Source organism: Falco naumanni, chromosome 4 (assembly GCF_017639655.2).
Source record: "Falco naumanni isolate bFalNau1 chromosome 4, bFalNau1.pat, whole genome shotgun sequence".
Classification (NCBI taxonomy): domain Eukaryota; kingdom Metazoa; phylum Chordata; class Aves; order Falconiformes; family Falconidae; genus Falco; species Falco naumanni.
Genome location: NC_054057.1, coordinates 52,904,319 through 52,920,705, shown reverse-complemented (window position 1 = coordinate 52,920,705; position 16,387 = coordinate 52,904,319). Strand labels below are relative to the sequence as shown.

At 37.4% G+C, this 16,387-nt stretch overlaps 1 protein-coding gene across 1 annotated transcript in view; it reads right to left on the bottom strand.

Moving 5' to 3' along the window:
* Positions 1-16,387, bottom strand: part of LMBR1 (limb development membrane protein 1) — a 76,923-nt gene that overhangs the window by 42,272 nt on the left and 18,264 nt on the right. Inside the window, exons 3-5 of the mRNA XM_040589830.1 lie at positions 16,157-16,196; positions 13,873-14,012; positions 7,265-7,368 (exon numbers count right to left, since the gene is read on the bottom strand). Coding sequence (XP_040445764.1) covers positions 7,265-7,368; positions 13,873-14,012; positions 16,157-16,196 — 284 coding nt within the window. The remainder of the gene's footprint in view (positions 1-7,264; positions 7,369-13,872; positions 14,013-16,156; positions 16,197-16,387) is intronic.

Here is a 16,387-nt window from a genome sequence, read left to right as displayed (position 1 = left end):
ACTCATCTTCGATTTCCTGCCATTATATAAGCTCTTCTCAAATTTTAATATTAGATGTGCATTCTCTACATTACAATTATAAACACACTCTACATTTAGCTGGGTACATGACATTTCTGAGACTTCAGCAGAAGCAGGAAGCATACGAAGAGTCAAGATACACACCATTCTTAATACAAGGTTTGCCATTAAATATAGTCCCTAACTACGCACCTTACATCTTACAGATTATGTTATGGGTTTGTATAACTGTCAGTTAAGTATGCTTTTATTTTAATAGGAAGGAGGAAAAACCCTGATCAAGTGACTGGCCAAATCAGAATCCCAGAATAATCAGGCCTTGCTTCTAAACAACAACAAAAAATGTCTAGTAAATTTTAAGTGGTGTCATTTTAAATGACTGCAGCTTAAAGAACTGGACTTCGTATCTGAAGATACGATGTTAGCATATGTCAAAAATACAAAACCAAACAGCTGCCTTTGATGTGACTGATTAAACAACTTTTGTCTCTGGTATTACTAATGGAATGAGTAAATGGGTTGTAATATAACGTACAATAATTCGGTTACATACTAGTAAACATTTCATGGAGATCAGAGCACTAAAGTCTCAGTTCATGCTGAATGATTTTATAGACAAATAAATATGAGCTTAAATGCCAAATAAACATACACTGTTAACAGGGTACCTCAAGACTATTTGGTGAGCCATTACACACAGTGGCCCGTGGGTATTGCAGTAGGAGGTACATGCAAGCATAAAACACAGAGTGAAATGCTATTTCAAGACACTTACACTCTCCAAATCACTTTTCCAGAAAAATCAACACAAATTTAGAGAATTGACTGGTTTTCGTTAGAGACAATCTCATATTAGAAAGGATTTCCAGGCCACTTTCCCCAGTATTTTGTATTATACGAACAACTGCTTTCCAAGGAATACCACTTGAGAGTAGCAAAGATGTCTCTAAAAGTAAATACTTCAAAACTAACCTTGAACATACTTCCTACATTGGCTTCATCACACATCGAAAATGTATTTTACAGTGTTCTACACCTACAGTTGTACCAGAGTTCTACTGGCACACACAGCAAAACCGGGGAGTACAGCTTTTCTACAGGAAAAAATGCAATGATTACAATTTCCATACCCACCAAGAAAGGTAAGAGCTGCAGGCTTACTTTTTCACTTACGCTTATTACTAGGTTTAATTATCTGGAGCTTGCAAATACAATGCACTGCAACACAACACATTAGAAACTTAAGTTTAGTCTCACTATATAGTAACGTAACTAGAAAAAGTCATTACTATTGATAAATACAAAGTGTATCAAATCAACTCAAATATTGAGGAGATGGAAGACGTGGCTGCTCAGCAAGTTAACAATCAAAAGCTTACCTTTACAGGGGAAAAAAAAAGCAGTTTCAAAAAAAATGCTAGTAACTATTTTTGCAAAGCTTCAATGTTCACTTCCTCCCCAAATAAGTAATTTTATTTACAAAAAACATTTTTGTAAAAGCCATGCACCAATAAAAGAGGGAAGGGAAGAAATCTGCTTTTAATAGCAGAAACCACTGTCTTTCACTATTTGGAAGGGAACCTACACACCACATTTTACTTGCACAGGCTAAGCTGCAACTGCTAACATAGGCAGGACTTTGCAGTCACGACAGCTAAATCTTTATACAGTAGCATGCACTACGCAATAAACTGTTCTGAACGCTGGCCCATCTCACCTGCCTTAAATGTATGAATAAACCACTATATTTTTAAGTGGTGTTTTTACTAAAATAAATTCAATGAGAATTTGGGAAGAGATATCAAGGAAAGGCAAGCAGATGGGGAGACTAGCTGACACATAACAATAGCTGGTGAAATATTACTCTTATTTTCTGTAATAAACACCAAGATCAAAACATTATGCAAGTTAAATTTCCTTGAAAGGTTCCCAGCAGGAGTTTTCCTTTTTGTTTGTGCAGTACGCGATTTCCTCTCACCCACAAAAAACATACCAAGAATGTGCATGTGCCACTAACACTAAGCAGCACTTCCTTAATCACTCATTTCCAACAATTTATGGATGATCAGTGGCAAAAACGAGCAAAAATAATGAAAGCATGCAATGAAAGCTCATTGAGACAAACCGGCTTGGACTTCCTACTCATTTCTGTGTCTCTTTAAGATGGGGGTCTGATACAAATTAGCCACTGGGAAAAAAGTCATCTGGTCATAAAATACAGTACAAGGTCACTTTTATGTAAGTTTGCCAAAAGGGACATAAACCAGGACAATTTCAAACTGTGACACAGGATAGAAGTATATTAAAAAAATCTTTGTTCCTCCTCCATTGTGCTGTCATGTTGCTCAGCTTTATAGACATTCTGAGCACCAGCTCTGGCCTCTTCGCTTCCACCTGGTCTACCTAATTAATTAAGCAAGGAAGTTACCTCAAATTTTTGTACTATTTGTTTTTATTATCATGCACTTCTTTTGATGTTCCAGGAGTCAACCTCTTAATCCACAGACTCTGTGTGTTGTGTTCTGAACATTTTGGGATGTCTGGATAATTTGGATAATTGGTCAGGATGTTGCTGTCGCTCATGTTAAACTTTATGCCATGACTTCAAGTTCAAAGATCAGTATTAAGGTAAAATACTTCATAAAGCCTTTTTAAAACTCCACACTCATGATTATGCAATACCCAGTTATTCCAGTTTCTCACGGCAGTAAATTGCACTATTTGTATTTTCTTACAAGGAAATTACTCCTAAACATCTTTATCTTTGTCAACTTCAAACAAATACAAATTTCAGTTGAAGTTACATCAAGAGAAAGCATATTTTAAAGGTCAAGAAAAGGTATAGCAATTATCTCCTCAGAAATGCTCGCCTCCTTCACACAGCAGCACACATGTAATTTTCTATGCAGTTTGTTATCACACACGGAAACATCAGCACCATGAACTACAGATGCAAATACTGCAATTTTCCTTTTTTGGAGAGAACGATAAAGAATGAGTTTAATTCTGACATTAAGAAATATAGGTGACATCTTTGTTTCGTAACTACACCACAGAATTTGAGAAGGCCAGTGACAAAGAACTGAAAGAGTACCTAAACAAAAAATACAACTTTATGCACAGGCTCTAAAAAAGAAGACAGAAGAATACAAAAAAATACAACAATTTTTAATACCAATGCAGGAGATGAAAGTTACTTCAGGTACTCCAACAGCTCAGTTAATAGCACTGGCTAAGGTGTAACGTATCACAATGACCTCCAACTACTTCAACAGTCTTGAAAAACCTAATTCACAAACGTGCATGAAAACACACAGATGGCATGTACACATATATACATTACACACCTCCAATATTGCTTTTATAATGATCTTCCTGATAACAGAAGTCTGCAACTGCCACTAAATGGAAATAAACTATAGCAAGGAAGAGCACTTAAGCTCTTTAAAAGGGTATGGTCAACCCCCTTAGGCCCAAAATGCCTTTTTTTGAATTAACATTGTGTTGTTCATTAAAAACTAGGCAGAAAATCAGTTTGATTTTCAGTACAACACTGCATCCATCCATGGTGAGTGCCTAATTTCTGTATTTCTCTCCTCCGCACAATATGCAAATCCTTGGTTCTCTTAAACTGTTGCCCTGGGGAACTGAAGAGAGCCTATAAGAGGGGCCATGTGCCATTTAGAAAGTACACTGGCAACCAAGAAAAAAAGCCATAGTAAATTGGAAGATGGTTAATCAAACCCATTCTGATTCATGAAACTTAAACAGTTAAGGGGGCAATACTTCCTTATGAGAATATGGAAATAAAAGTGACACAAAGCTCATATAGAGTAACCTATGAGTTATCTGAAATATAATAGCTTGCAAAAATTTCACATTACAGTGAATACATAAAATCAACTTTTATAGCGTAATCTATGATAAACACTCAGATGACTAAAAACTTTGGGGGCTAGGCCCATATCTGATAACAACTAAAGTTACTGTTGCAATTTAAGCTGAACAAAGAAACCCATTAAAAGAGTGAAAAAAATCCATTCAGTTTCAGAACTGAATCTCTTTTAATCATTCATTTGCAGAACTTTATTTAAATCCAACAAGTAATTCTTAAATCAACACCTTCCAACAGACATCTTGACTGTGCACACCTAAATTTCAAGTGACCTATTTATTCATTAAATGAAGGTAATTCTATGACAAATTCAAGATGATCTGCATAAAAGCTTCCACTGGAAAAGTCTTTTTATCCAAATTTAGATCTGAGCTGGGTATCTACAATCAACTGCTTTCCCTATTCCTTGTATCCAGCTCCCAGCTGAAAGATTAAAGATTACACACCTTGTGCCAAACCTCCTTATTGAATGTCTTCACATTTACAGTAGATCGCTCTTTTCTTAAGTGCTGAAGGTTCTGCCAAATGTACAAAATGTTTTTTTACATTGAGATCACTAAAATCTGATTTTCCCAGTTAACAGTAATAGTCTTTGCATGATGTTTTCCCTCTGGCCCATTAGTCTGATGTGATAAATAACATGATACGACTTAAAAAAACTTGCACAAGCATAATCAAAGACATAATAATTTGTACAAGTACCAGAATTCTACAAAATACTCATGGTCTCAGAGTCTTCTCTGAAAAGAGATAAGCCATGTGCCAAAATCTAAGGAAAGTAAAAAAAATGGGAAGTACCCTTCACAGATTCTAGAACCAAAAAACTTACATGAAAACCTGAGTTCAATTAAACATAAATCTTCTCAGATTCTAATCACCCCATTATGTGATGTAATTCCTTTAAAAGTACGTCTAGTACTTAGTGCAAGTAGAATCATGTATCTGCATCAGAATTTGAACAGAACAGCACACTCAATTTTAACTATCAACGTAGTCCATCAGTGGCATTTGCCACTTTCTAAGAAAAGCAAGCCATGACAAGGTATGTTCATATTAAAAATGGACTAAAATTCCTGCACCTTTAGGGCTCACTCAAAGCTGGTACAACAATTCAGTACATCCGCATCCATTTCAGACGCTTTTAAATAGAGCAACCAGGTAGAACAGATATTGGACAAAGGTCCTGAGTACTGTACTAGGTATTAGACGTACCAAAAACATCCAGAAGACAAAGAAAAAATAAAAATATTGCAAAAAATTGGGTTCCCCCCCACCATAGGCAGGTTTTCAATACTATCCCCATGAAGAAGCAACATGACTGTAAAGCACCAACAACCATCTTTTTCCCTGTATCTGCGGACAGATTATGGCTTTATCTCATCTGGAGTTACAAATGGTTCCAAGTGTAAACATGTAACAGTGATCCTATTTATCCTGAATGGGATTAACTGATAGCCAGCATCATAAATTTAAACATTACACTATAACTTAAGACAGCTGGGATACATAATGCATCTGCTGGAGCCAAACAAATCTGCAAGTCAAGGGGACGCACCAGCAGCGCTGTACATGGTGCACTAATGGAGAGAATCCTTGGGTTTGGTTGGACTGCAGGAGACACAAACCACACCAAAATCACTTCTTTCTTTTTTAGAAGAGAAGATATACATTAGCTGTGACTAGATACTTCCGAGTCAAAAAAAAAAAAAAAAAAAAAATGGAGCTGTCTCCAACAGAGGATAAAATGAGTTGCTAAATTTTCTTAGTCCTATAGATACCTGAAGTGAATGAAGAGGGGGAGGGGAGAGTGTTTTCCAGCCAAGTTGGATGAGTGAACACATTAGCCCCATCACCAAACCCCTCTGAAACTGAATTCATTAGCTTGGTCATCCAAACTTGTAACAGAAGTAACTTTGATACATCTACAGTTCAGTTAATACAAACACTGCAGTAGCATCAACCAGCTCAGAACTGCCTACACCAAACAAGTATTTACACACCATCTTGGTGGGGTCCATCCTGCAGGTCCTTTCTGACACAGCTATATTGCTCACAGTCTGTGTAATCTCCTGGTAGCTTCAACTACAGAACAAAATCTGTTTCTTCACATTATTCTCTCAAAATTAAAATTTTCCTTCATGCTATACTTACTAAGTATCTTCCTTTTTTTTTTTTTTTCTTTTTTTTTTTTAATATCCGCTGTTTTCTCTCTTAGTTATCTACATGAACCCTACAATCCCAAGCTGAATGCAGCACTCCAGTTGAATTTTCCCCAATTCCACCAAAAAAAAAAAAAAATGGCGACTTCATTGCCTCCATGCCAAGTCCTGTCAATGCAACCAGGAATTATGCTTTCCTTCCCACCACAATTATCCCCTCATTGATTTACATTACATGCAATCCACCAATGACTCATAGACTTTTGCATCCATCTTTAATGCATTTCATTTTCCCAATTTCAGACCACTTTTCAAGATCCTTTGCTTTCTAATAACTGTCATCTAAAGGGCACAGAATTCCCTCTAGTGTAGTATCATTAAAAACAAAAGTGTAATCATTTTGATGATAAAGATTAATGCAAACGTGCTACAATTTGTCCCCAGACAGTCATTCCAGTTTAATTTATCTGAAATTTATGATTTGAAATTCATTTTGCTGTGCCTCCCATTATAGTAATTTTTCATTATATTTCTTTAGTTCACATATTAATATAATCATTACCATCTTATTGTTCAGAAATTGCTTTGCCAAATTCCGTGCTTCACTGAAATACTCAGCCCTCTCAATTTGAATGTTTTCAGCTAGGTTGAATATTTTTAGTTGTTCTCTACCCATTCAAGACAGTTTTCTTAACGTATTATTGTTAATACTGACCACACTTGAACCTTTGTTGGAAGGTTTGTAATCTTTAAAATTCACAAATCAAGCTTGTTTTCTCTAGGTCATCTGTTATCACCCTTCCCATTAGTAAGAAGCCTGTACTTCTTTCCCTTGTCACAGCATTTCTAGCGTATTTATTGAACCTTTTAGCATCCCAACAAAACCATTTCCAAAAAAAATAATCTTGGTTAAAATATTTCATTATTAAAAAAAAAGGACAAGACATTTTCCTGATCTCAGTATACACAGCTTTTCAAAGACCATTTTCCCCCCTTTAAGCTCACTCACAGCCACACACTGCATACTCACTTCACCTGCTTGTACAACGCACATCTGTATGTACACATTCACATAAGCATACACATTCCAGCACCAAATCCTTCCAAATTTTAAATTTCAGTTTTATAAACAAGGGCTGAAAATGGAATATATACTGTAATTACTCTGCATTTAACAGTGTTATCCTACCTTTTTTAAGCCAGCAAATCCTTCCGATTCCAGGAAGAAAAAGGCAAAAGGCATCAACACAAACAAACATAAATTAGAAAAAAGAGAAGCAAGATTCCATAAACCTGCAACAAATGAGAAGAAGGTTTATATTATAATTTTCTCAGGTTTAAAATGAAAGATGCGGCATTTTTCTCTTACATATAACAACGCAGTATACATACAAGTACTAGCAGAAGCCAGGTTTTTACAAATACATGGTTATATACAGGTCACTGCTGAGAAACACCCATTTTTCTGTATGAGCTTTAAACAAAAATTGAGTATCAACTTAAACAGCAGCAAGTATCAAAAATCTTGGAGACAGACTGCAAACTCAGCTGCACTACTTCCACAATACCCAATTGAAGGCTCTTCAGATAACCATTTTAAAAGTTTTCAGGACAAAAGTATTTTACTACTATCAGTGAATGTCACAAAATTCAGTCCTGTGTACTTACTTCCTCGCATATTTGTTCCAAGAGAAACTCAGACAAATCATGGATTTTAACATCAGCAATACACAAATGCCATCACCACCTCCAAATCACAAGAAGGTATCATGGCAACAGCAACGGCAGCCCTTCACGATAAGATGACTGGCTCAATATGCTAGAGGAGAGCAGCGGATGCTGTTTATCTCAGCTTCAGTAAGGCTTTCAACACCATCTCCCAAAAATCTCCTCATAGTTTAATTAACAAAGTATGAGCTAGGTAAGTAGACACTGAGGTGGACTGAACGCTGGCTGAGCTTCTAGGCTCAAAGGGTTGTGACCAGTGGTACCAAGTCAGGCTGGAAGCCAGTCACCAGTGGTATTGCCCAGGGGGGTCAATACCAGGCTTAACATCTTCACTAGTGGTGACGGTGGGAGACAGTGCATCCTCAGCAAGTTTGCTGAAGATAAAAGATGGGCAACAGCAGCGGCCTGCCACTCAGATGAACCTCAACAGGCTGGACAAACGGGCAGAGCACACACCGGGGACCAATCATTCAAAAAAAACATTTGTAGAAAAGGCCTCAGAGGTTCTGCTGGCCACCAAATCGAACACGAGCCAGCAGTGTGCCCTTGCAGCAAAAGTGGCCAACAGCATCCTGGGCTGCACTAGGAGAAACGCTGCCAGCAGGCTGAGGGAGGTGGTCCCTCCTCTCTGCTTAGCACTGGTGGCACACATCTGGAGCACTGCACCCAGCTGTAGGCTCCCCCTTACAAGACAGACGTTGCCACACTGGAGCAAGTCCAGTAAACGGTCACAAAGGTGACCAAAGGACTGGAGCACCCATCATACAAGGACAGGCTGCAAAAGCTGCAATTCTTTAGCCTTGAGAAGAGAGGACTTGGCGGAATTCATCAATGTATGTATCTGATGAGGGACGGGAAAAGGAAAACAGAGGCTGACTCTTCACCATGGTATCCAGTGAAAGGAGAAGAGTCAACAAGCATGAATTGAAAAAAAACAGAAAACCTACTTAAATGTAAGAGGAAAGAAAAAAAAAAAAACAAACCAAAAACCACCCCCCAAACTTTTTCCACTAGGTGTAGTCAAACACTGCGACAGGTTGCCCACAGAGGTTTTGTAGCCTCTGTCCTTCAACATATTCAAAACCCAAATGGGAGATGCCTTGAGCAGCCTTCTCTAACTAACCGTGCTTTGAGCAGGGGGGGTCAGACTAGATTATTTCCAGAGGTCCCTTACAACCTCAATCATCCTGTGATCTAGGTGAAAAAAAAAGTCAACTGACTAAAACTAGGACATCTGTAAGACACATGTGACATCTGTAGGAAAGGAAAAGGTTTAGAAGACAACCTGAAGTGATAACTGATCTCCATTAAGGGTATCTGCTCTATTAAGATTTTCTAAGCTAAACACTTTCTGAAGAGCCAGTTTCTGGTGCCTAAACAGGAACCCACCATCCATCATCCTATCAGAAGTTGTGCAGGATGCAGTGTTTCTTCTTTATAAAAGCAGAGGCTTACCTGCAATTTAGTAGCGAACAGGTTTAACTAGTGTCATTTATTATGCATCCTGAAAACACAGCTTTTATTTGGTAGCTGACAAAAACTGGCTTCGTCCTCCACCCTCCCCAAAACACACACATTTCCACAATTCTGCAAGAATATACTCTCTCATCTGAAATCCAAAAAAAGAACATCCCCCACGATAAGAAAATTTGAACTAACAGCTTTGTTTATTTCTTTCTTCTCATGTACAGGCTTGTTCATTTTCTTCTTTGAAATTGTCCAATTTGGAAAGAATAGGGAAGGAGAGAGACTTTACTAGATGTCTGGGGAATTCATTATTGAGACATATTACTGTATTTAGTTTCAAATGTAAAATAGTTAGACATTATCTTCACCTACACCCCCTTGAAAAAAAATGCTTTCACCATATATACTTCCTTTTCCCCGTAAAGGAAATTTAAATTTCAAGGAGAAATAAAAACAAGGGGGGAGAAGGGGGGGGCCAAGAAATCTACTTCTTCAGCAGTTGATACCACCAGGGCACCAGGAACCAAACTTAGCCAAATAAGCTACAGAAACAAAACAAGAAAATTCCAAAAGACACGTGAAATATAATACTCAATTGCTAAAGAAAACAGACTGCCTAAAGGTGGCTAAACTCCAGTTAACAAAGAGGGGGATTTTTCCTTTTGAATTTGCTTAGCCAGGAAGCTCCTGTTACCATTTAAGAAACATTTACACATAGCAACATCAGCAAGAATGTCATTAACGGCCCTTACTGGGGGGACATTACCTAAAGCACTCTGCATACCTCCCCCCGCAAAAAAAAATTACAACACCAGAGTTAGAGTAGAAATACTATTAGACAGGGGTAGGAACTTTCTATCAGCAGTTTTCTCTAACTGAAGACAGAGAGCACATTCAGATACCTAATGCAAAGCTGAATACCTGGTCATCCTAACTTCAGCAGCTCTATTACATGTGTATCTACAATGTAAAACAGTGCTTAGGAGCTGCATAGTATGTACAGAGTATTTAAAGGGAGAGGAGAGTGGTGCACATCCAGGGTGATTTTTAAGAAGTTAAAATCCAGAAATGTACACATTAGCAGCTAAAGGCACCCACATTTACAGAAATCAAACTACAGAGCTACAGTGTGCATTTAAAGTTATGGGAAGTATGCACTGCTGTACTGCTCCTGACATACACATACACTTTCCTCAAAGTAAGGAACATACAGGGCCCTCTTCTTCCCCTACCATATTTCTTATCCTAATTTGATAGTTCAGAAATCAAATTAAAACAGACCCAGAAAAATAATTATTTCCTACTACACTAACTGCATCACAAATTGCACGAGAGGCTTCCACATATCAACATATATAAAAAGCTTTAAGCAGTCTGTTGGAATATTATAAATTTTTTTTCTGTTTGTAGCGACCTAAGACTATGACCCATAAAACAAGTTAATAAAACATAAAAATTAAAAATCTCTCAGTCTTTGGCAAACAGGTTAGACCCACAGCAATTTTTTGACTGTCTTAGTCATGGCAGTTTCATTACATTTTACCCCCACCTGGTGGCTGTATCCAACAACACCACAAGCGAACATCGAGTGGTCAGAAGTATTTCTGAGCTTAGTGGAACATGCATTAGGTAAGAGTGTTTATACTGAACCCAGATAGGGGCTTTCTGCCTGCTTGCAAAAATTAGAGGCACATATTTTTTATTTTTCGATATGCTGCAACTCATGCTACAGTCTACATACAGTATAAAAAAACCTTAATATTATGGTCAAGTACCCTCGATTATATCTTTGTAACTCAGAAATCTAGCAAAACAAAAGTGGTTTAAAGCAATACAAATCTCTCCATTTGATAACATTTCCAAAGCAGTAAGGAAACCGTACAGGAAGGTATACTAAACAGAGTATCCTGGAGATATGAACATTTTCTGAACTTGATGGCTTGTGATAGCACCAACAGCTCTCAAAACTTGCACAGGTATTTCATAACTCCAAAAAGGGACTGACACTGCGTGGAACAGGGTTTTACAGAGCAGAGCAACACTGCCGTGCAACCCTAGTCCCTGCCACAAGAGGGCGTCCTTCCCCAAGCTAAGGTTTTGAAATCAAGCGCAAAGGTTTTCGTCAAGTTGCCGTTAACAGAAGCCCGCGGTCAGATCCAAAACAAAACAAAAAAAAAATTAGAAAAAAAAAAATTGCTGATGTTTCTGAACATCTTCTCTCCGGCTGTGGTACAGCTTGGTTTAGTTCAGCCACGTCTACCCCTAGGATAAACTTTGCAATACACAGTTAAACTTGGAAACACCAAGATGCTGAATTTGCTTCCCCGCTAGCCATTACTACTGGCCTTAGGAAATGTAAGTTATACCGTGCATGCACAAAGCTGTACTTTCAAAATATTATCACATTAAAATCAAAATATCATGGTCACTGGAACATTCAAAGGCCTTCCTATGTGCCAGCTACTTCTTCCAGCAGATTTCTAATTAATCCAAGTTTTCTCAAGTACTGTAGCAACTCCAACAGATTGAAAATTTCCGAATTGGTTGTTATATAATTTTCATTCTCTGAAGTATTTTATTGTAGTTTTTCCAAAGCCAATTCAGGCACAGAAGGAAGGATTATATCTCATTAATTTTTTTTCCATGTTTGGGAATAAAGAATATAAATCTGTCTAAGCAGCTAAATCTGTGTAAAAAATGAGAATTAGCTGGGGGTTTTCTTCCATGTAGGAGACATACCAAATTAGCAATACCCCACATGATGTGTGACAAAGCAGATCACAGAATAACTCAACTAGAAAGAACCTCAAGTCATGTAGCCTGATCTGCTGCTTAAAACAGCTAAACTGCAGGTGCAATCTGGTTGCTCATGGCTTCAGCCAGCTGAGTTTTGGAAAACTACCAAGGATTTAGCTCTCTCAGTCTCTCTGGACATGCTTTTCCAGTGTTCAACCATACCCACTGTGAAGAACTATTGCTTTATGCCCGGTAAACATTGCTTCTTGCCTCTCACTGCGCTCCAGAGAAGCTGGCTCTACAGAAACCCCCTCACCAGTTGCAAACCCAGCTGTGCCCTGGCTTTTCTCATTTCACACCAGGCTACCAGCCCAGGAGATGTTTCTATACCCATCCTGGGCAGCTGATACTTCTGCCTTCTGAACACTTTCTTTTTGGTTTGAGCTCAGGCTCCCCATTAAGCCAAGTCGACCTCCTATTACATCTGTTCATTTTCTTGCAAACCAAGGTGCGTATTATGGCCCTTGAAGGTTATCCTTGAAAGTAAGCATCTCTCCTGGCTTTCTCTGCCCTCAGACCATTCTCCAGTAAAGACCCACATACACATTTCCTGAAGAGGACAAAGTCTACTCTTTCAAAATCTAATGTCTTTATTCTACTGTTTTCCTTCTTCACTTTTCTCAGGTCTTAAACTACTCTGTCACCACAGTCAGGGTCACTGTTCACCACCACATCTACAGTCAGCTCCTCCTTATTCGTGGGTTTACAAAAAAAAAAAAATTATTGTTCAGATAACACAAAAAAGTACTCAATTAGTTTCAGAAAGATGACAGACAATAAGCATTATCTTGTCTCCACTTATCCACATTTAATTTGTTGTAAACTTCTTAAATTTAAAAAAACAAACACACATACCACACCACCTCTGCAAGTTAGGGATCTGGAAATCTATTAATTTGCTCTCTGTGAGTATTCAGACATTTAGCAAAAAGTGTATATTTTTCAGAGAAACATCCTCCAAAGCCCGGTTACTATGTCTTGACAAGAACAGAAAAAGGACAGCACAGCTAACCTGTAAATTCTTTATTCCAGATTAAATAAATAGTACCTTCATTATCTGAAACAATCTTTCTCTGGCCAAATCTACGAATTGGTGGAAATAGGACATTTTTTATTTCCCTTAGACACATAAAGGTGTCCAAATTATTTTCAAATATTAGTATGCATTATATATGTCACAGTTGTAAGCATGTTAACCAATATTAGAAAGTATGCAAAACTCACTCTGCCAAACATCAAGGTGTCATCGCTGCAAGTAGTATTTTTCCTCGCATCTTGTTTTCCTTGAAATAGTTTGTTTACATGGTGCCTCTTTACCACACTCAATACACTGATACTCTATAATTTTCCTTCTTTGCAAATAAATCACTAGCAGTGAATTTAACTATCTAATCCCATCTGCTCATAGCTAGCAAGTTTCTTAAAGACTATTTCTTATTTTGAGAATAAGTTTGTATGTATTATCATAAAGAGACAGACATGAATCTTGCACTGATCCATGAGGAAGAAGTTTGAACAGTGTGTTTTCAAGTTAGCTTCTAGTAGCTCTTATTCTACATTAATATTCAAAGCAGTGAATTTGGTTTAAATCCAGCAAGTCTGCTCAGTTCTTTAAAACAAGCCAACAGAACAGTTGTGACAGACTTTTGTGATATATCACACAGCAGCAAAAAAAACTAGCCAATAACATATTAACAATTCAATTAGCATCTTAAGTGAAAAGGGAGTTATACGTTTGAAAAGTAAGAACATCCATGCACATATAATGAAGACATCCATTTTAATTACATTATGCTGAGTACTAACCATGAATTAGTGAGCCATTTAACCACTGAATATAGTAGTTTTGTGGAAAAGAAAGCAGGATCTCATTGCTGATTATTGAGAAAGGTAGAAGCAGGACTGCACCAGCTGAAACTGCTAGAGTGAAGGTGCTCAAGAACAGCCTGAAATTTAAAGAAACGTGCCACTGTTACCACCAACATGCTCTATTTCTATATGCTTACTACATTCTATTTCTATATTCTTACTACGATTTTTAAAAGCTGAGCAGCTTTTTAATGTCTAAAAAGCGAGTACAATTATACATAAATCCTTAAACACCAAACTGAAAATACTGCTTTTCTTTCACAAAGCTGTTATTCGAGTATCATCTCATAGCTTGGGGTTTTCTGACAGCTGTAAAGTCAATCCAGAGAAATTGCCAGAATTATTTAAAATATTTAAGCTTATTCTTTTTAGATCCCAAACACAACTTTGATCAAATGCCATCTTGTGGCATTAACGAGAACTGCATCCTTAAAAAAAAAAAAAAACACCACACCACAACCAAAAACATTCTTACAAAACTAATCCAATGCTAGAAGAAAATCAGAAATAATTCCCAAAATTGCATGACCAAAAAAATATAACCTGAAATAGATCATTCCTACAACAGGAATGTCAGTAAGTTGCTTACTGAGATCTTACTTTTCCTTAACAGTCTACAAATCCATTTTTCATTCACATAATACTTAACTTACAAAAGAAAGTCTGGGTGACTGATTTTATCAAAAAAATATTACTATATTTTTTTCCTGTTTCTGAAATTTTTTTGGTTTTATTTTATTTTAAGATGTTTAAGAATTCTAAACCAGAATTGTGAAACCTAACGCACTACTGCCTTTCAAGGTGCTAACAGCAGTATGGCTTTGTGTTCTCCCACGCAACATATCTCTCCAGTCCTGACAATTACACTATTGCAAAGAAATATCCATCTGCATACATCTGAGAGTTAACACTTTTTGGAAAATAACATGCATAATTATGGAAAAAGAAAGCTTAGGCTGAAAGAAAAAGCAGCATTTTATATTTATAACCCCACTTTTAATGAAAGGCTCTGATGGAAGTGCTGATCTTGTCTTATCCTCTTTTCCCATGAAGAACACGGTATTTTAAAATGGGTACTTGTATTTTAAAGCTAAACTAGAAAACAGATGGGAGAATAACAGTTAACAAGACAAATTTTATTCTTTGAATACTGAAAAATTTAGAACCCAGGCTAAGAGCACTGCTCCTATGAAAATCACTCAATGTAGAAGAGCCTCCAACTAGTCTTAAAAGCATAGGAGAGATGCTCCTTTACTTAAGGGAAGAGCTTCAGAGCATTTACAGGAATACATTTTTCTCTAGATCTGAAGTAGACCTTGTGGCAAAGTAGTATTTCAAATTCATAAAAAATACTAGTATCAGACACTACTGGGAGAAGCACACCTAAGATTTATATCATCTTTGTACATCTTTCAAGCTTGCCACAAATGCACAACTAAAAGTGAACAGCTTGCAATGTACTCGGCACTTTCCCAGGGTACAAGGCAAATCAATAAAAAATTCAATGAGCTCTCCTTCCAAGAGGATGACAGTACTACCACGGAAGAGCTGAGAACACTGTAATAAGCAAGTAGCAAGTCCACACAGTTTAGCAGACCACATAACTGAGAGGGCAGCAACAGCTCACAAATGTTCCGTAAATCTTCAGACATATTTAAATAGGAGACATAAATATCTAGCTTTACAAAGGAACAGGAACAGGAGACAGAGTTGCTGGCAGACCAACCAGTCTGGCAAGGCTTGTCTTCCACTTGTTATTCCTTTTTAAGCTTTTTTAAGATGATCAAATGCAGATGTCTACTTCAGGATGAGCTAATTTCTCTCCATAACCCATTACCTCCCTTCACAGGGCTTCCATCAGCTGCAGTGGGAACTTAAAACACCTACTACCCATATAAACACATTTTAGAGTCCTAAACTCAGGTGCAGGTCTTGCACTGAATTCCACCTCTTGCATCAGGTTCACATGCAATATTCTGTCCAAATTCATGCCTACCAGGAAAATCACAGGTGAAAAAAAAACCTAGACAAAACTGCCTTGCCTCTTGTCATGCCTTTCATAATACAAGGTGCCACTTGACCAAATCTTTTTCTTCTGCCCTCTAGCAATCTATTTGCTGTCACATTCAAAACAGACTGTTCCTTATCTGGAAGCATACAAGATTCCTATCATAACAATATATTCAGGACAAAAAGGTCTGCAAAAGAGAGCTATACATACGATATTCTGTTAACAATAGCATCTTCATCCTCTTGCTCATCTGAAAATTAAAATACAGCAGGTTATATTCAATACTTAGTCATCCTTCTTCAGGCTAAAATGTATATATGTAGTGCTAATTTTGATTTACAATTAAAATTTAGAATTACTAAAACAATTTAATAGCATGAATATTTTAAGAATGTTCCTACTAAAAATAAGGGGGGGGGGGGGGGGGGGGGGGGGGGGGGG